This window comes from Cucurbita maxima, unplaced genomic scaffold (assembly GCF_002738345.1).
Source record: "Cucurbita maxima cultivar Rimu unplaced genomic scaffold, Cmax_1.0 Cma_Scf00002, whole genome shotgun sequence".
Taxonomy (NCBI): Eukaryota; Viridiplantae; Streptophyta; class Magnoliopsida; order Cucurbitales; family Cucurbitaceae; genus Cucurbita; species Cucurbita maxima.
Window position 1 is genome coordinate 2,382,303 of NW_019272018.1, and position 20,376 is coordinate 2,402,678.

The following is a 20,376-nucleotide window of genomic DNA, read 5'->3' on the forward strand; positions in this document are numbered from 1 at the left end:
AGGATTTTCATTTTTTCTGACTATTTATATATATTAAAAAATTTATACTTCAAATAATATGGTATAATTATTTTTAAAAGAAAAAATCGATAATATTATTTAATTTACTTTTAAATATTTTTTTTTATTTTTTTTTGTCTCCACCAAATTGGATGGACAGTCAGAGTACTACTACGTATGATCATCGAAGGCGAACAAGGGTTTCAATTACCAAAATAGAATGGATTGCCTGAGCGATGTCGATCTTAAGCTTCAAACTTATAAAAGAACTTTCACATCTCTAAAAAGAAGATTTGAAAGGCAATAACTCTACTAGCCGTCATCCCTACCTTGCATTTCACTCGAGATTGGGATTTCATGTAAATGTGACAAAAATGATGAAATATCACGTGTAAAAGAAAAAAAAAAACTAATTCAATTCTCGTTTTCATTCTAGAAAGCATGATCTCGAAAAAAATGCAAATATTTTCTTACAAATCCTTACGAATTGTATTACATTCTCACTAATATCTCTAATGATTCCATCGAACAATTTCTGTAGCAGTACAACTTACACCATTTTTGTTAGATATAACAGTCTTAAACACATCACTAGCAAATAATGTTTCTTTAGACAGCCCTCAAGGTTTTAAAACATGTCTATTAGAGAGAGATTTTCACATCCACCCTTATAAACAATGTTTCATTCTCCCTCTCCAACCGATGTAAGATCTCTATCTTGGATATTTGGTACCGTTACTCTCAAGTTTTCAAAACGGTTTCTCAAAGAAACAGTTTAATTGTGCTTATTATGGTTGATAACCATCATAGGAGTTCAAAAAATTACCTTGGATTTCCTAATATCCAGTTTCATCTTGTCCACAGAATGGAAGGCTGTGTCGTATCAAAAATCGAGCACAATCGATGGTGGACCTAACCAAGTTTGATATCCAACTTTCTTAATAAGAACCCACATCATCTTACTAAGTCTCCATCCTCGTTGTTCTTTCCATCATCTTCGTTATCTAAAACATCCCTTGAACAAATACTTCAAAAACTTGTTCAAACTCAGAAACCAAAAAATGCACAATCAAAATACACTTCTCAATTCCTCTACTACACCTTCTAAAGGAGTACAGTTCTACATGGAAACAAAATTTCAGTACTTTTGGAGGAAAACCACAGCCCTAACTTACAAACTCTTCAATTCAAAACTTCCCAGAAAAACAGAGAGCTCCCAACATGCTCAAAAACCGAGAGCCGCCCAGGGACTGGACAACCGGAGGGAGCTTGCTTCTCGAAAGAGGATAGGCCGGTCAAACAAAAACAAGGCGCAACGGGCTCTCCCTACGCTCCTAGTCAAGAAGGGGGTGAAAACTGAAAAGAAAGCATGAAGTTGCAGTGGCCAGGAACATCCATAAGAAAACAGTACATTCTCTTCCACTTCATGAATTACCAATCCTCGTTGCTCTCCTCAATATCTATCAACCTTCCTCTAATATTTATGACACTACTGCCTCCTTTGCAACTCAGTTTCGTGGCACACTGCCCCACAATTATTCATATGTTGGATTCCATCCAATTCTAGTTCTAGAATCATTCTTCGAAACATCCACCCGGGTTGTCTTATAGCAATTCAATTCAATACATCTAGTAGACTTCACTCTACCTTAATCAATCCCTTTTTCTTGCTTTTTGTAAACCCTTTTTTCCAATCCAAGCATAGGACACCAACGTCGGAAGACATCGAAGGTTTTTCTTATTAAGCTCGCCTAAAATTTTGAACACTTAACCTATGGGTAAGGTAGACTACATGCCTTAAGCCCAACTTGCCTTAACCAAAGGGGCTAACCTTGAGAGCTATCCATCATCCATGATCAACCTATTGCAATTGCCTCTTACCCAAAATTTTCCTTTTGCAAAACTGTTCAGTATAGCTGCTGCAGAAACTCATAATCAGAAAAGGCACAACTAAAATACACTTCTCAATTCATTTCTCACGCATCATCTAAAGGTGTATGGACCAACATTGTTTCAGAATTCCAATAATTTCAAAGAATAATCCAATAATTTCAGAATTACAAGCTTTTCAATCCAAAAATTCTCAGAGGAAAAAATGGTGATAAAAAGAGGAAAGGATGAGAAAGAACGGTTGAGGAACAAACCTAAGCCTAAATCTGCCTGCCAGCAGCATCAGCAACAAGCGGCAAGTGAGGGGTCCGACCCAGAAGGCAAGAAGCGAGACTGTAAACGAAACACAAAACACTGAAAAGAAACAATCCATTATGGCCCCAAACCATAATCTGGAACCCTAATCCGCCCGAACCGGGACTCAGAATCCTCTGTATCAACAATGGCACCGCCAGCAGCACGTCCAGAGTCACCGCCTGCATTGAATTGAACCTCACGTAGCGGTTGAAGTTAGGGTTCCGGACAACGCCCAAGTAGAGCGCAAAGAAGGCGATGAAGCTCGAGTGTGGGATCGAGCGATAAAGCCCTAGAATAGGGAGAATCGGCTCGAAGGCGAGGCCGAGGACCGGGTACTGGGTGAAGAGGAAGCGGCCGTACTGGAGGGAGTTGAAGAAGGGGAGAGTATAGGCAACGGCAGAGATGAGGCGGTCGGTGGCGGGAGTAGGGTTGTAGGACATGCGAACGGCGACGGATTTTGCGGGTTTTGAGGAGAGAAGAGGGAGAGAGGAACGGTGGCGAGATTTGAGGACGGACAAGTGAGGGATTAGAGTGGCTTTAATGGCAGTATGAGTGGGGAGGTTGAGGAGAGGGATGAAAGTGGAAGCCATTTCTGCAGCAGAGGAGAAGAAAGAAGAAAACGATGAAGCAATGCCCTTCTCAGGGTATACACAGCCTACAATACAATTCATCTTTTAAAATGATAAAAACACTTAAAAATGAGTAAATAATTAATTATTGAACTCGATTTACGGTGTTAAATATCAATTTAGTAGCTGCATTCTGCTCGAACTCTACTAAACTTGAAAGACTCAAATGTAACCACAAATAAGCGGATGAGAGTTTTCGTGAACAGATGATGTATCTACCTTAATAGCGCCCCTATCAATCCAAACAAAAATTCACAATAGAAAAAGTTGTTCTTACATGACTGAAAGAATTCAGAAACCCTCAAAATACATCTCCAGCTGCTAGTAAGTTGCAGGTCTGCCATTCTCCGTATCTAGAACTAGAAAAGTCAGACCATTGGTTTGGCTTACCAACTGCCTCATTCTTCATTCTTAGACCTCGTTTTGATTGTCATGGCTGCTCCATCTACTAGTATAACAAACAAGAGGCTCCATCTACTGGTATAACAAACAAGAGGCTCCATCTACTGGTATAACAAACAAGAGGCTAGCACGCAATAATAAAAATGTAAAACAAAAGTTGAGCTATGACACTTTTCAAGATAAAAATGTAAAAATTTACAATACATATGCAAGATTTAGCATTCTTTTAAAACTAGACCCCAGTCTCTTAGAAGTTTGTGAGATGAAGATCATAATTCATTCACTTAAATTTCGCCTATGTACTACGAATACCTAATATATTGTTGTCCTCAAACAGTATGGGCTATTGAACAACTGCATCTGGAGGTGCCACTTCTGGTATCTGAATACATTTTCAAAGAAACCTGAGTTTAATAATACTCAAAAGATCATATGGATGCAGCCAGAGTAGAATGAAAATGTTATAAACTCTAGTTTTCCTTTGTTCTTTATATAGGCTTGTGGTTTTCAAAAGAAACTTATGAGGTATACTTATGTAGTCTAGTTTCAAGAAGATTTTTAAAAAACTAATAATTATACAAGGCTAGATTCCACTGGTCTACATTGTCCATTTTTATCTTTTTATAAGAAATTTAAAACAAATGGGTAAACATTTATTGCAAATCTAAACATTTATAGCTTAGATCTATATATAGCTCGTAACATCTAACAAACTTGTATTCTAACACAAGCTCAGCTACAAACTACACTCAATTTGTGAGCCAAATACTCCGACATGGAGTTTAGGTGGGTTGTGAGAGTGGGGATCTCTAAATGAAATCAATGGCAGCATCATATCGACTTCACAACTGTTAACGATACCGATACATATGATGAACAAAAACAAAAAACAAACGAAAAACATGATACCTCTCCAGGAACCCATTTCTCTTTCAACCAAATGCTGACATCCACAGAACTATTTTCCTGCTGTAACTTATTTCTGCATAATTGACGAGAAAAACAGAACATAATTTTCGAACTTTTTTAGGTGAACAAATTTAGTAACGTCAAGCTGCTTGAATTTAATTGTTATTGCTAAAAAGATGATGACAAATCTCATAAAATAAATCAGAATCTAATAGCAGTTTGATGAAATTGAAAGAAATGATGTTCAAACATGAAGTTGGAATGAGACTGAGCAAAAATTTCCAGTGGGGAGGAAAAGATGATGCACAACCACAATTAGTGACTAAGAACTTCTTAAAGGTTTGTAGCGAACAAATTCTAAGAGATCGGACTCAAATACGGAACACATGCTCCTAGATGACACGACTCAAAAGACAAGGTGACAAGGTGAGGGTAAGAGGTGTTGAGGATTTGAACCCATGGGATTGGGAATTCGAACCTCCAACCTTTCATTCGAGGACATGTCTTGACGAGGTGAGCTAGAAGTAATTAACGTCAATAACAACAATATCAAATATCAAAAAGAACTTTAAAGGATCAACTATTTCATTTCCAAACAATATAATTCTACTAAGAGGCTGGTAATAATAAAGGAGGGCTTTTATTAATAACCCTAGTTCAAATTTGATGGAAGAGAGTTTGTTGAGCTTCTTAGAAGGTAAATAGATTTTAGGGAAAGAGAATGCTCCCAACCGTTTTCCTTCCATTAATTCAAAACATAATTTTTCCATTAAACAACATTTTTATAATAGAAGTCGAAGTATTGTGGATTTAGACGAACTTTGGAACAAATGCTGCTTTGCCATTTGCAGATCCAATTGAAGAAGCCTTTAGATCTATTATTTCGTGAGCAAGATTCGCCTGGTTTTAAGGAAAGCTGCGGTTTAGAAGTCCATACTCAATAGAAGGAGCAGAAAGTCTTTTCAACTCCAAATGTATCAGCTGTACAAGATTTATTTCCTTCTTATATTAAGGTCTATGAAATCCCTCCACTCTCTCGGATTCTTGAAAATTAATCCACAATTCCAATCTTTTTTTTTTTAATAAAGAACTGAACTTCTATGAGAAAAAGATGAAAGAACATATAAAAGCATCCAAAATACAAAGGCCACAAAAGGAAATGAAACTAAAGAAAAGGGCTCTAGACAAGTACAATAAGACCCAAAGAACAATTACGAAACAACTTCATCACCAACCAAACAGAAACATAGAACCTAACAAAAAACCAAACATCAATAGAGTCTCTCTCAATCCCTCTTAAAGGACCTAATAATATTCTCTCATACAAACCTCACAAAATAGAGCAAACTCTTGCTTGCTACAAAACTTCCCCTCCTTTGCATGCAGAGTACATTTAGGTGCTCTGTGTCACAATCCATAGTGTGATTAGTCCATGGTGTGATTAAGACTCTCAAAAAGTCATCGAGGATGATGACTAATTTAAGTGGGGGGAGAATGTCACAACCATACTATGAATAGAGTAGGTTGTGACCCTCATATAGAGACAAAGAAGACGACGACCCTCATATAGAGACAAAGAAAATGACGACCCTCAAATGGCACCCATTTAGCCACGTGAGGGCTAAGACAGACAAGTGTCATGATGTGTCCGAGGAGGACGGTGCATCATCCAACACACCATATAAAATGTGCATGGAAGTCAAGATGAGGCATAAGCAAAGATTGAGGCAACAAGTAGACAGCAGGGACAAAGATAGGCTTGATAAAGGGACGGGTAGGACCCTGGGCCTTAACCTCAAAAATCAAGGTTTCGAAAGGAGTTTGGGCATGTAGCTCTAGAGTTAAGTTCATCCATATGAAAGATGAAAGCTCGCCAAATTTGGTGTTGATCGGACGCCAGAAAAACGCTCCACGAGACCATATGATTGTTCACCAAAATCATGTTTATTCCTGTTAGACAAAAAATGCTTCAAAATATACTATAGAGGGAGACATGGTGTCAACTCTCCACCACCCCTGGGCCCTGTGACCTAAGCGAACTACCATGTGGCACATACGTGTGTCACAATGAGGTCAAGCGTTACGAGACGAGTGACTTCCTTTGAAATAGGTATTTCAAGGACACTGTCGGACACACAGGTTTGCCGACATTGCGCCCCCCGCCCACATGTTGGACATTGGTATATGCACTTGCTATCCGTACGGATGATTTAGCATGGACATGAAAGGGTCCCCGCCTCGATGGAACCAAGATGGATAGATATTCGAGAGACCTCGATAATATGAACGACACATGGGTCCATTCTTGAGGACATGTCTCAATAAGCTACAATGGCCAATGAAATCTTGGGATTTGGGATGACATCATGACATGAAATGCTGCTGGGAACAAAGATGAGAATATGAGATGTGACATTGTACATGAGAGACCTTGGCCCCGAGTAGAGGCAAGGTCAAGTCAGATGACTTGCCCTAATACAGAGGCAAGTCGATTAAGGCCGCAGACAATTTAACCTGCATGCACGGGCGGCATGCATGGCCGAATATACTAGATTCCACATGAATTGTGTTCAGTTGGCAAAGGTAAACCTTACCTAAGGTTCGATGAAGCCACAAAGACATGCGAAAAATGTATATGGGACTTAGGTTTTCCTTAAGGCTTGTCATGAGCATTTCAAAGTAATGACACCGCATGTTTAAAAATGTACGACTATGACAACACTCTGTCTGCAAAGCGACTCATTTATTGGTATTTTCTTGCATGTCTCTTTGCATGAGGAGGAGTGGCTCGGAGTTGAACCAATTATTGTTCTTTTGTTAGTATCAGTAAAGAATTTATTAGGTGATTTGCATGAAGAATTGGTGACAATTGAAGAGGCTTTTAATGGTGAACTCATGCTTGCCTCTTCAAATTTATTGCCTCATCAAAGTTGGTGGTTCTGCTGGAGATTTACTTTTGGCAGTCAAATGATTGCTTGATTCATTGGGTTTAAGTTAGCTCGCTTCAACTTCCGTCTTTGGAAGCTTCTCAACTTTTTTTTTTTTATTATTTTGCTGGATTCATGGATGCTCTCAGCCTTTGTTTCTTCTTTTTGGGTTTTCTTTGGCTTCTAAGTCTAGCTTTTTAGGATGTTCGCAGTTAAAGCTTTACTTTCAGCATTTTGGTTGGTTGCTTTTTTTTTTTTTTTCTTTTATTATTGTTTCCTCTTCCTTCTCTTTCATCCCTCCCTAGTGGAGTTCGTCTTGAGCATTAATATATTTTCATTCCTTCCATGAAAAGTTCCATTTCTAGTACAAAAAAAAATATATAATAATAATAAAAAATGACTACAACAAGCTTACACCAATTGGGCATTTGACAGAATTTGTCCACCAGCATCTGTTGAGGGGAACTTTGTTGGGATCGCTGGAGAGGAAAGAAGATTGCTTCCAGCATTTGTTATGCCACTGTTATTGAAACCACTTACGGTAGAGTTTCCAAATGTTTGGCTAGGAACTTGGCTACCAAATACACCTATAAATTCGACAATCAGAAGAAACTAAAAGTTTATGATCGCAATAGTAAATAAAAATAATAACCACACTTCACAGCTACCATTAGGAATGCACAAAAACCATATCAAATCAAAAGAGCTCTAGCTTTATATCGAAATGGTTATGGAACTCTCCTGCAGAATAACTCACTACACTGCCCAGCTTTACCCATCTGGGACAAAGGGTGCATTTGGGATTGCTTTTACAATGGTCAAAAGTAATTAAAGAAGCATCTTTAACTAATCTTTACTAAATTTCTTATTTGGTAAAACTAGTTATTCATTAATTCATCTGCAGTCACTTTTCAGTTTCTTCATACATGCAAAATCACCTACCTAGTAGTTTGTAAAAAACAGCTTTCCTAAAAATCTGCCATATTCTCTAGGACTTAAAAATTTCAATCTCATCATAATATATATCTTTTTTTCTTTCAAATCTGTTTCATCTAGATCGATAAAATCAAAATTTTGATTGAATCAATTTTTTAAAACAATGGTCTTACTTACACATCAGCGACCATCGAAAAGTAGCTTCTTTCATGTGGGAAAGTGGTATTAAAAGGTTGTATCAAATAACTTATATTAAACAAGATAACTTGCAATTTAAATCATATAAAACCTTAGTTCATCGTTTTACATTCTTAGTTCATCTCCCATTCATAGAGATACTTTTTCGTTGATTTGGAAACAATGATCAGATAAAAACAAGTCACAGCCGAACTTCTACAAAAACTCGGGAACACACCTCCAACTGCACCAGCATTTGTTGATGGAAAATTGGTTGCTCCAAAGGCACTCGAATTTTCAGGGGAGCTTGAAAATTGAACTGGCTGGCCAAAAGCATTATTAGGTGGGTTAGAGGGCCTGTAAAATAAATTGTCAAAATGTCAGGCCGAATGATTTACACAGACGGCATAGCATCAAATCAATTTTGTAAATTACATACAATCTCATAGATAAACACTAAAATCAAGCTGTTTTCTTCTTACCTTGCACCAAATCCCGTATTAAGTGATGCACCCAACTGGCTAAAACTTGACAAGGAAGGAGGACCGCTATTTTGAGAACTTGGTTGAATTGAAAGAGAATTAGTTCCTGATAGTGAGCTTTGGTTTCCAGAAGCACGATTTAATGGTGTTACATATGGCTTATGAAGAAGGCTCTCAAACTCAGCTAACTTGGAATTAAGTAAATTTCTCTCCCTTTCAACCTGTAACAGGATACATGAGTTAATAGTTAAGGAAAGATGTAAATGTTACCACATTATGTTGTCAGATAGGGAACAGTTTCACCAATATTATGAAATTATACAAAGGAGCATATCCCATCTAAAGAAGTTACAGAAGTTTTCCCCAATCGGTAAGAAGAGAGATTATGCTATAGTTGCTAAAAGGTAGAATATTTTTACACCAAGATAATGCCAGAAAAGATAGGTAATCAGTCAAAGCTTCCTATATCAAAAGAATGGAAGCGCTAGTTACTGCTTCACAATTCACGTACGAGGGATTGAATATTACTCGAGTCAAAGATTAAACCATTGCTATAATTGAACATGTACTCTACACGTCTAATTTGAAGGTTTGGTAAGGGCTGCTTTTTCGTGGTTTGTGAGGGTAGGCTATTTTGCAGGGCCTTTGGATTGAGAGAATCAAATTTTATTCCTACATACCAAACACAGAATCCTATTACCAAGTAAACCATTACATTTCCAAGCTTCATATTCCTATTTTGCATACCAAGAGCATCCTTGTTAATTTTTCTACTTTCAATCTCATCTAATCAAATCTTGAAAGTCAAATTAACAGTTGAAGGGTTTGAGATCTTTCTTTCTCTCTTCAAATGTTTGTTGACAACAAAGGTAAAAATCAAATAGGAACGCTAGGAATGGGAACAAGGGGATGAAACCGAGATGCATACCCCATTTAAGATTGGGATTCCCCACAAGAAAATTTCTCGTCTTTTTATTTAATTATTTGTTTCATTAAAATTATATTTATTCGTGACAAAATTAGAAATTACATTATTTATTAGTTTAAATAACTATACATATCAATAATTGGAAAAAAAATGGATAGGGGAAGGTTAAAGTGAATAAAAATTCCCTGCCCCCATCTCTCCAAGAAGAAAATTTAAAAAAAAAATAAAAAAATAAAATAAATTTTTTTTTCTATGATCCTATTTTAGTAGGAGATCCACTGTCCCACCAGTATGGATTTTTGCCACCCCTAGGATTACCCATAGCTCCCATCATGACATTACCCAAATAAAACCACGCAAACTAAAAATTGAAATTGTGAGGTCCAATCATATATAAAGATAATAATATAATTTTCAAAAACCATGGTACATTCTCATCTGTGGAATATTTTTAAAACAGAAAGTAATATATATATATATATATATATAAGGAGAGTTAATTTGACAAAAATAAAAAATAAAAAATAAAATACTATGAAAGCTCAACTAAAATGTAACAAGAAACACCTGTGCAGTTCTAGGAAGTCAAAAGCAATCAACATGATTCCTTACAATTGATTGCAAGCTTATCCCTCGTTTGGCTTCATCATATGCAATCGCCCGTAGTTCTTCATAACTAACATCACCAACAATGTCACAAGGTTGACTGCAAACAAGAAAGTGCAACGGTGTCAGATCAGATGAAAAGCACTGCATAGAAATTCCCCATAGGCTCCTTATAGGCAAAGATTCATATAAATTCATAATTAGAAAAACCCTTAACAAGTACACCATGTAGTAGCAAAAAAAATCTACGATGACCCCAAAAAAATCCCAACTGGAGTCCTCTTGTCTAAACACCTATTGTTCCTTTCAAACCATAATCTCCAGCCATCTTAGGGAAGACACACCAAATGTTGAAAATCTTGAAAGGCTCATGCCAACGTAAGGCTGCAAAAGGAAGTTAATATTGATATTCCTCATCATTTCTACACATCACACACCAGCAAGGAGACAACGCCGTAATCATCTTTTTTGGATTTTACAACACGAGTCCAGCCTCTAAAGAGCAAAAATTTACATGAAACCTTCATGTTCTAGGGCACTTTGCTTTCCATATAAGATTCACAAAGAAGCAATTGAGGACAGCTTGCTCAATAGTTAATTTTCGCACCAAAGTTCTCATGCTGAACGTAGCACTCCTTTCGAGGGAGCACTTCTTTCTATCCTGCCTGCATCAGAAGAAAAAGAAGAGAGAAGATTTGCAAAAGCAGCCCATTCTTCAAATTCAGCATCCACCAGGTCTCTCCTAAACTTGAGAATCAATCCATTCTCGAATATAACCAGTAATGGCATATGGGATTACCATTGGTATTAGCAATTGAATAAAGCCTCGGAAAGTCTGTACTATCCCTTGGAGGGAGGGAACTATTCATTAGGAGCAAGCTCCTATTTGCGGGCTTCTCCAAACAAGCTTTTTATCTTTTATTTTTCCTTTCTTTCTTTTTATTTATTTATTTATTTATTTATTTATTTTTATTTTTATTTTTTTGGGTTCATGAATCACCATCTCCCTTGGGCGAGAAGGGCCATCTTCTAGCTCAAAGATTCCCAGCACTTAGACCACCCTTGGAAATTGGCAGGGGGGATACTAAACTATTAACCAGATTACATCTTCCACCATTTCTAGTGCCTCTCCAGAAGAAATTTCTAATAACCTTTCCAGCGTCCTCACAATCTTTCTTCATAAATTAAAAATGGAAAAGTAACATTTGCAAGGATCCATCTACATCCTCTAGGGCACGTCAGTCTTTTCAACTTAGCCAATCTATTTGAAAAATAGTCTTCAATAGGGTCCAATCTATTTGAGACACGGTCTTCATAAGGTTTGAAATTCAGAACCATCTGGTCTTCTGCCCAGGGGCATGCCCAGGAGAAAGGCCACAGACCTGTAGAACAGCCATAAAATGAGCTAGGTAACTCACACCATCATCCCTGATATTGATGTCGACTCTAGAAGACTTCGATTGGTTTGAAGGCCAGAGTCCCACCACATCTACCAAATCGTTAACTTTGATGAGCCATAATTAGAGAAAAAGGAACATTGAGATGGTTTACTTGGATGTTGTCTCTACCAACTCAGAGCCTCAAGTCTCCCAACAACTAAACATTTGGCAAACAAACCACTAAAGACACATGCAACGATAACAAAAAGGAAAGGAGCAAAGGGGTGGCCTTCTCTAGAGGGAAGGGGTGGTACAACAAAAGCAAATACCTCAAAATTCATGTGAATAAATACACTAACACAAGTTGTAAAGATACCGGTATAAGCTCTTCGAGTTTTATCCAAAGCCAAGGAAATCTTAAAAAGAATAACCAAGGAGTCAATTTTTAGATGCAGTTGTCAAATAATGTCACTAAACAGGAACTACAAGTTCCTGTTTTCAATTAAACAAAAAAAAAAACTGATATGACAACGACTTCAATAAAAGATAAGTAAGCATCAACTGCAGATTCATTGGTGCTAAAAAAATAATTCTAAATAGCAGGATTCAGAATAAATTTTTAGCATAATGACAAGTCCAAATGTGAGGATACCTTTTACTGTGGCCATAGCATGTCAGTTTCCATAATGGCCTCTCATTTTGAAAATCTTCAGCAATTTGGCGCTTGCAAGACTCCCCATCTGTGCATCTTCATATACACGAATTTTCAATTCCATTTTTAAGTGATTGACATTTATGACTAAACAGCAACAAACAGAGGGAAACAATATCTAATGACCAGAGGATGGGACACACACATGTGATTAGCTGACGCAGGCTGATTGTCTGGTTTTCGAGAAGGAGCATTTCCAGTAGGTGTGGAAGAACGAGTCCATTTGTTCTCATATAGCTAATGAAAAAAGAAGTAATGAATCAAAATTATGAATTTATCTAAGTAAATAAAAAGTTTGAAAAGAACAGGGGGTGGGGGGTGGGGGAGATATAACATATATTATAGCCTTCACTTTGAGGGCCTTTCTAACCCCTCAAAGAGAAGGCTAGAGAAGTATTCTCTTCCGAGGCCATAAGATAGCAAGAATTTTTCCAATGGTAGCTCCTTGGGAGGTTTAGTAGTAGCTCTTATTGGGTGGTTACAAAAGATATTGTGGGTGGATGCGGCGTAAGCACTTTTTTTGTGGGGGGGAAAAAAAAAGAAAAAACTTCGTGGAAAAAATGAAAGAATACACAAGGACCTAATAAACACCACCCAAGAAAACGAGCCAATATAAAATTAACTATAAAGAAAGAGGCCAAATAGAGATAAAATATAATAATAAACCTTTGCAGACAAGTTTCTTAATTAAAAAGATCGTTTCGAACACATCAAGATCAAAGTTTCTTGTTGGTCTTCACTGTCTCAAGCTTTTTATGCCTATTCGTTGTTTTGTATTTATGCTGGTTGGAAGGCTTTTTCGTAGTCTTGTTCTTTAGTTTCCCTTCATTTTCATGTCCTTCTCTGTCAACTCTTTGTAGACCTTGTACATTTGTACTCCTATTAACTTTTCATTGATGAAAAGTCCTATTTCTTGTTCAAATAATAATAAACCTCAGGCTATAGTTAGCATCTACAAAGTACATACACTCTTTTTGAAAGTGTCCATATTGGACACAGATATCAACAACACATTAAAGACATACATTGGACATGTCTCAACACATGGGGAACACACGGATACATCAACCTAAATACATGCGTGGGATAGTGCTCTCATTGGTGTTCATTGTCTACCTTATTTGATAATTATGCTTTCAACAATATTTTTCTTCACTGGGATGCATTCTTATGTCCTTGTTCACTGTACTTTTGCTTTCTTATATTTGTCTCCCTCTGGACAATGTTGCCTGAACATTTTTTTCTATCTTTTCATCAATCAATGTAAAGTTTGTTTCTTGTTTTAAAAAATTATAAATAATAACAATAATAATCACCTAGCTCATTGCCCAACCCAATCCACCACTTATGATCAACCATAAAATTTAACCCAACCCTAAAAACCCTATGAAAGACGAAAAGAGATCACGAGAGGAGATCCTATAGCTCTCTGCTACAAGCACACTTATTTTTTTTATGTTGGATTTACATGTTTTATCTATTTGTATTAATTTATCAATATACAGACATATTCTTTTTTTAAAAAATGCATCCCCAACATGTCCTACGCCTGCTCCTACTTTTCTAATTGACGCGCCGTGATGTCCAAGTCTAATCTCCTTGTTCGTGCTACTTAGCTTAGTGTTGGTCTAACATAATTAAGTCATTAAATGGGCCTTGTGTTGCATATCTGTATATTGGCATTCTTTCATGTAATCAAATTTTCTTTTATGTAGAGGAACTCTAACTCCTCATATAGACATTATTGAGGTTTATGATGAAAAAAGCAATGCTGCTAATAACTTCAAACGTATATGAGCATAAGGTCTCGAAAATGAAAGGTGACCTTATATTGGTTTTGTTTGGATCCAGAATCAACAGCTGCTTTAGATTGACCAGAACTATGAACTCCAAATCCAAAGGGATTAGGTTTTTGCTGTTGCTGTGAACTTGTTTGCATCCCAGAGCCAAAGTTACTCGGTTTCTGTGGTTGCTGAGTGACGTGGAGAAATTTGCACCTTTCACCATATTGACAACTGAAATAGTGCAAATTAGACATTAAGCACAAAGCAGCACATAAATATAAATAAAGGCTACCAAAAACTGAACTTGGATAAAACATGATATCGTTTAGTTGGGATGAGAAACCTGGGAATGAGAGATCCAAAAAAAAAAAGAAAGTGATCCTAACAGTAAGCCATTTAAAGAATAATCATGTCCTAATCTAATAGATACTTCCATTCTCTTCTTTTAGTTAGGTCATTAAGGTCTAATAATATATTTTCGAAGTTTAAAAGTATATAAGAAAAGGTATCTACTTCAATCATAGAACTAAACAACAAGATTAAATCACGATGCAACAAAAGGATTCATGTAAAGTTAAGGAACCGTTGTTTATCAAAATATAATAACACAGTAACATATGAAAATATGAAAATATACCTTACAAAAAAATGTCCGAGGAAAAGACATCCTTCCACCTGACATGGAAATAAAAAGACTACTAAAATAAGAGCTAAGAACTATTGATTTCAGCTATGAGGCAACGCAAAGTGCTCCTAAAACGCAGACTTCCAATTAAAAAAACTGGCACGATAGCTGAAACTACCAATTTCAAGAATCTCTTAATCTTGAAGTGTAACTCCTCCCAGAAAATCTTAAATGAGCAAATATGAGATATTGATATAGCACAACCAATGCATATCAAACCATCGAAAAAGGCTTAAGCTATATCAACAAACATGGATGTGCTATCCAAGAAAAATTATCGATTTTCCAAGCATAATGCATTAAATTTGGACATATGGAAGAAAAATGTCAAAACGAAAAATAAAACCGCACATTTTATAGTCAAATCAACAAACTTGAGAACTGAAAATATCTTACTTCCCTGAATTCCTATTCGCCCAACCAAGATTCCACGAAGATGAGAACTCTCTTCTCGCAAATATCACCACTATTAACTACTGAAGTAAATGGATTAAAATCCAAGCACTGGTACACTCCACTAAATCTCAGAAAGAGCATAAAATCCCACTTAATTCATCCTACTACCTCGAACCAAACTATCAAAAATCTCATAATCTTCAGCAGATTCGTATAGGAATCTCTTAAAGATACAGTGTGCGGAAGTCTTAGCACAAATTAGCGATTACAAACAATCAGAGAAGCAGAACATAAGATAAAATTGTCGAATATAGCGATGAAATAGCACTAAAAAGACGAAAATACGTAGAAAATCCACCATACCTGCCACGCTGAAAATTTCTGCAGGGTTCTTTCTTGTAATGCATGATTTCTCTCTATCCTTCGGCTCAAGTTTTTGCTTCGCGCTCAATTTCTCCTCGGCGGCGAGTCTTCTCTTAATAATATGCACCCGGCGGTGGGGCAATGGCCAAAAATGAGACGAAGAAACAACTATAAAGCTTTTGAGGGTGTGAAATACCATGTACTCCTTTAAAAGAAAATAATTTTACCTTTTATCTAGATTAATTGTAAAAATTAGACAAATAAATTAGTATTAATGAACTTTGTAATGTTTTTAATTTGAGGGTGAAATTACTATTTTGCCCCTTTTAAATAAAATTCCTAATTTTACCCGGTCAACTTTGTGATGTTTGTTAAAAACGTAAAATCAACTACCGAAATGATTTATGGTCAGATACTTTCACTGAAACATTGCAACTCATACTACAACGTGAGTTCTTCAGTAGCAACTCAGCGTAGCGTGAAAAATTTGAATACCGAGCTTTAAATCGTGAGTGATTTGGCCACGTAAAGAGTTAGGTAGGACATCGTTAGAAGACTAAAATTTCATCAAGGGACGTGAGAGAGATTGGTGCACTTATAGGAGAGAGGCATGTGTGTGAAGAGTTGGGAGGATTTGAGGGACATCGAGGACATGCCTTGTTGGGTACCATGGCTTTGTGGGGTACCACTCACTTGACTTAGAGATATAATTGATAGATTATAGGAAGATAACGACATGACCTTGTCTGGAGAAGGTGAACATAGTGGCATGGCATTATCTCGGAGATGATAATCATCTTGTCTTGCTATTACCTTCATATAGTGATTGATAGGATAGGTTATCGAGAAACTTGAACGGATTAAGAGACTCTTCGAGTAAGTTGATTACAGGTAGAATTACAAGTCATTTTGTGCTCTGGACTAAGTTGTTCTTACTTTGAGAGCGTTAAAACTATATGTTCATGAGTAAGCATGTATGCGTTGAGTAATTGAAAAGCTATGCATTTTTATAGTCTTTTTTGCATTGAGATCGTAATTAATATTGTGTTTAGGTCTAAGTCCACCGCCACCGTTAACAGATATTACCTCCATTGGGGACCCACGTACTCGTTGGCACACCGCCTGATGTATGACCCTGATACTATTTGTAACAGTTCAAGTCCATTGTTAGTAGATATTGTTTTCTTCAACACCTGCTACAAAACGGTTTTCACACCCTTACAAACAATGATTCATTCCTCTCTCTCTCACAGGATCTCACGCTAAGTTTGACCAACTCATCAATCCCCTCGTTTATTTATTAGATTGGATATGAATCACTATTTTAAAAATTAGACAGATCCATCGATTGTCTTATTTCAATCATATTTGGATCAACCCATCAAACTAGCTCGATGAATTTTTGGATAGTTGTTCCTATGTTATATTTTAGATATTATAGTTTTTTTATTTAAAATAAAATTTTAAAAAGCGTTAAATGTTAATAAAAAGGTTTATTAAAAAACAAAATTTTACAATATCAACAAATTTATCCCAATAAAAATACCAAAATTAAAAAAGAAATAGAAATTTAATTAATAATATTTTTCAAAAAGTAGTAAATAATTAATATTATTTAATTCGATGATTTTAACCAAAGAGTTATGCTACGAGCACCGAACAGTACCTCGAGAGGCCAATGATGAGGCTGACTCAAAACGGTTCCCTCTCTCTCTTGTTTGTCATCTTCCAATTTTTGCTGTTTCTGTTATATTTGGTGCTTACATTATTCTCTCTTTTATCCATTTGGGTCTCTTTTTTTCTGATTTGTTTCTGATTTGCTTCAATTTTCTAGCTGGATCCCGATGGAGCCGCCACCTCTTATCGACCTTGGCGACGACGATGGCGGCGGTGATGGTGATCATACTGCATCTCCCCTCACCAACTCGTATACCCAAAACCTTAATCACATCAATTATGGGTTTGAGTACTCGAATCGCGACGATACTACCAGTAATTACCGCACCCAATTCTTCGATTCCAGTTCGTCTTCGTCCGATAATGAAAATGACGGTGTCTCTTCCAATTCCGTTGAGTCCACCACCAAACGATTGGATTATATGCTGCAATTTCTAGACCGGAAGCTTTCATCTCAATCTGTTTCGTTTAGTAATCATGATGGTAATATTCAGGGTTCGGATTATGATGCGAGTCGTTCTTCTCTTCCTGAATTCGTTGGGCGGGGCGGAGGAACTGGGATTTTTAGGCTTGCGGTGCGTGCTGCTGTTCACCCTCATCGGCCGCCTAGTCTTGAAGTGAGGCCGCATCCTTTGAGAGAGACGCAGATCGGGTGCTTTTTGAGGACGATTTCCAGCAGCGAGTCCCAATTGTGGGCTGGTAGTGAATTTGGCGTTCGGTTTTGGAATTTCAAGGATTTGTATGCTGCGGCAGAAGACACGGCTGTGAGAAATGGTGATGAAGAAACCGTGCCATTTCGCGAGTCAGTGTGGACGTCTCCTACTTTTTGTTTGGTTGCTGATGAGGGAAATCGGTTAGTTTGGAGTGGCCACAAGGATGGCCGGATTAGATGCTGGAGGATGGATATTCAAAGTTTGAATTCAAATGGTCATTTTACAGAAGCGTTGTCTTGGCAAGCTCATCGTGGTCCTGTTTTTTCGCTTCTAATGACATCTTATGGTATATATAATCTCTTGTGATTGTCTAAGCTTGGTGGGTTTTGCTTCTTTTTTGTTGACTGTTTTGGTTTTGCTTTCTTTCTCTTAGGTGATCTTTGGTCAGGTTCCGAGGGAGGTGCTTTGAAGGTGTGGCCATGGGAAGCTATTGAGAAGGCTCTCTCCCTGACAGCGGAAGAAAGTCCTATGGCTTCTTTGTTGGTGGAAAGATCCTATATTGATCTTAGGACTCAAATCAGTGTTGGATTCAGTAACACATTTACTTGGGATGTTAAGTACTTGTTATCTGATGACTCTACTGCCAAAGTCTGGAGTGCCAGTGACCTCTCTTTCGCGCTCTGGTACGTTTGTACTTATGTGATTGTTACATAAGATTGCTTACTCTTTTTTGTTGTTGCATTTGATGGATCGATTTTCTTTAGTAGATGAATCTTTCCATCTAAAGATAAGGTGTATTGATTAGGAACTTATATAATCAAGTCCATTTGTTATATGCAACATTGACCTCGATTCGTTTCATCAATGAAAAGTTTTGTCTTGGTTTTTGTTAAAAAAGAAAACCGATTTACAATACATTTGATTTTATTTGACCTTGTATTTATAAGCCATGAGAATTATGTACAAGAGACAAGGTAAGAACAATGATTATTCGAGAACAAAGCTCACTCTCCCAGAAAATTCGAGAGGGTTGGTAATCTCGCTCTAACCTTAGAACACTGATCTTTTACAAAATGACAAGAAACCCTTCCTAAAAAAGAGACTTCCATTTTAGAATACCCTCACGCCGACACAGACCATACATCACCCCCACAAAAACTTTTCTAGTGGTTGATCCCCTTTTCATCCCTCCAAGTGTATTCACAATTGGAGGTCTCACAACTGCCTTGGGGCCAGGTAGAGAGAACCCTTGCCCAAAACACTACAAAAATTTGTCTTCCATTCATTCGACATAGTACAAACTTTTTAAGGTTACGTGCAGTCGGAGCATGTCCTAAACACATAAGTTCCTGCATGTCTATGGGTAAAAATTCTCTTCAATATCCTGTTTTCTTTGTGCTGTAGTTGTAACTTGCTTCTGAGTAGCTAAATGGATACTTTCAAGTGTCATTGCCTTTTAATATGTGGATTTTAGTTATTTATTGTTTCCACTTTTCAAGGGATGCTCGCACAAGGGAGCTATTGAAAGTGTTCAATACTGATGGTCAGCTGGAGAACCGAGTTGATATGACTCCTGTCCAAGATTTTACGTTGGAGTCTGTTTCTTTTCCAAAGAAAGAGAAGACACAAAGTGCCTTTGGTTTTTTTCAGCGGTCACGTAATGCTATAATGGGAGCGGCTGATGCTGTTCGCCGAGCTGCTGTGAAGGGAGCCTTTGGAGATGATAATCGGAGAACTGAAGCATTAGTGATAACAGTAGATGGTATGATCTGGACTGGATGTACAAGTGGCTCACTTGTTCAGTGGGATAAATATGGAAATCGTTTGCTAGATTACACTTATCATTCTCATGCTGTCCAATGTTTTTGTTCTTTTGGATCACGAATATGGGTGGGTTATGCCAGTGGTACTGTACAGGTATTGGACCTCAAAGGTAACCTTATTGGAGGATGGGTGGCTCATAGCTGTGCTGTGATTGAAATGTGTGCTGGATCTGGTTACATATTTACCCTGGCAAATCATGGTGGTATCCGTGGGTGGAATGTTACTTCTCCAGGACCCCTTGACGGCATAATACGCTCGGAGTTGGCTGCGAAAGAATTCTTGTATACAAGAATGGAAAATTTAAAAATATTCACTGGTACATGGAATGTCGGACAGGAAAAAGCATCTCATGACTCTCTCATCTCTTGGCTGGGTTCTGTTGTCACAGATGTTGGCATTGTTGTTGTTGGGTTGCAGGAAGTTGAAATGGGAGCTGGTTTTCTAGCAATGTCAGCAGCTAAAGAAACTGTGAGTTCCTTCATTATAAAACGTACAAATCTTTCTTTTCGCTATATCTCAACTTTTTGAAAACTAATAAATGAACCTCAAGAAAGTTATCTGCATGTTTTATTATTTCTAAATGAAAAGAAAAACTACATACTCCTTAGCTTGAGGCTGTTGCTTCTTTTGTCATTCATGGAATTCAAGCTATTTCTTGTTTTTTTTTCCTTAGCTAGAGGCTATTGCTTCGTTCGTCATTCTTGGGGGGGGGGGGGGGGG

At 37.2% G+C, this 20,376-nt stretch overlaps 3 protein-coding genes across 8 annotated transcripts in view; 1 reads left to right on the forward strand and 2 right to left on the reverse strand.

Moving 5' to 3' along the window:
* Positions 1-707: 707 nt before the first annotated feature.
* LOC111498634 (protein TIC 20-II, chloroplastic-like) lies at positions 708-3,594 on the reverse strand. 5 transcript variants are annotated; one of them, XR_002720821.1, is made up of 3 exons: positions 2,145-2,873; positions 827-1,004; positions 708-740 (listed from the first exon to the last, which is right to left on the reverse strand). XR_002720821.1 is itself a non-coding variant. In XM_023149972.1 (3 exons), the coding sequence occupies exons 2-3, from the start codon at positions 3,223-3,225 to the stop codon at positions 2,151-2,153; spliced, it is 648 nt and encodes a 215-aa protein (XP_023005740.1). In that variant the 5' UTR covers positions 3,226-3,293; positions 3,531-3,594; the 3' UTR covers positions 1,952-2,150. The 5 variants fall into 5 exon arrangements, 3 of the variants coding, with proteins under 3 accessions (XP_023005740.1, XP_023005732.1, XP_023005745.1); XR_002720820.1 differs by having other exon boundaries at positions 709-740; positions 827-1,015; XM_023149972.1 differs by lacking the exons at positions 708-740; positions 827-1,004 and adding exons at positions 3,207-3,293; positions 3,531-3,594 and having other exon boundaries at positions 1,952-2,779.
* On the reverse strand, positions 3,365-15,659 carry LOC111498602 (zinc finger CCCH domain-containing protein 16). Of its 2 annotated transcripts, XM_023149910.1 has the most exons (11): positions 15,503-15,659; positions 14,696-14,733; positions 14,100-14,289; positions 12,420-12,511; positions 12,215-12,302; positions 10,190-10,283; positions 8,650-8,870; positions 8,406-8,524; positions 7,470-7,641; positions 4,128-4,200; positions 3,365-3,600 (listed from the first exon to the last, which is right to left on the reverse strand). In XM_023149910.1, exons 3-11 carry the CDS (start codon positions 14,279-14,281, stop codon positions 3,562-3,564), a joined length of 1,080 nt encoding a protein of 359 aa, XP_023005678.1. In that variant the 5' UTR covers positions 14,282-14,289; positions 14,696-14,733; positions 15,503-15,659; the 3' UTR covers positions 3,365-3,561. The 2 variants fall into 2 exon arrangements, with proteins under 2 accessions (XP_023005678.1, XP_023005674.1); XM_023149906.1 differs by lacking the exon at positions 14,696-14,733 and having other exon boundaries at positions 3,376-3,600; positions 12,215-12,310; positions 15,503-15,657.
* Positions 15,660-17,227: 1,568 nt separating this feature from the next.
* The window catches only part of LOC111496639 (type II inositol polyphosphate 5-phosphatase 15-like), a 12,584-nt gene continuing 9,435 nt past the window's right edge, over positions 17,228-20,376 (forward strand). Inside the window, exons 1-3 of the mRNA XM_023147134.1 lie at positions 17,228-18,178; positions 18,266-18,515; positions 19,332-20,124. Of these exons, the coding sequence (XP_023002902.1) occupies positions 17,347-18,178; positions 18,266-18,515; positions 19,332-20,124 (1,875 nt within the window). The 5' untranslated portion in view covers positions 17,228-17,346. The remainder of the gene's footprint in view (positions 18,179-18,265; positions 18,516-19,331; positions 20,125-20,376) is intronic.

Coding starts and splice junctions, on each gene's coding strand:
- LOC111498602 (XM_023149906.1), bottom strand. CDS start 15,546: ATGCATTACAAGAAAGAACCCTGCAGAAATTTTCAGCGTGGCAG. Junction 14,290..15,502: donor AGAAATTTTCAGCGTGGCAG/GTATGGTGGATT, acceptor GCACTATTTCAG/TTGTCAATATGGTGAAAGGT. Junction 7,642..8,405: donor AAATGCTGGTGCAGTTGGAG/GTGTGTTCCCGA, acceptor TCGAATTTATAG/GTGTATTTGGTAGCCAAGTT.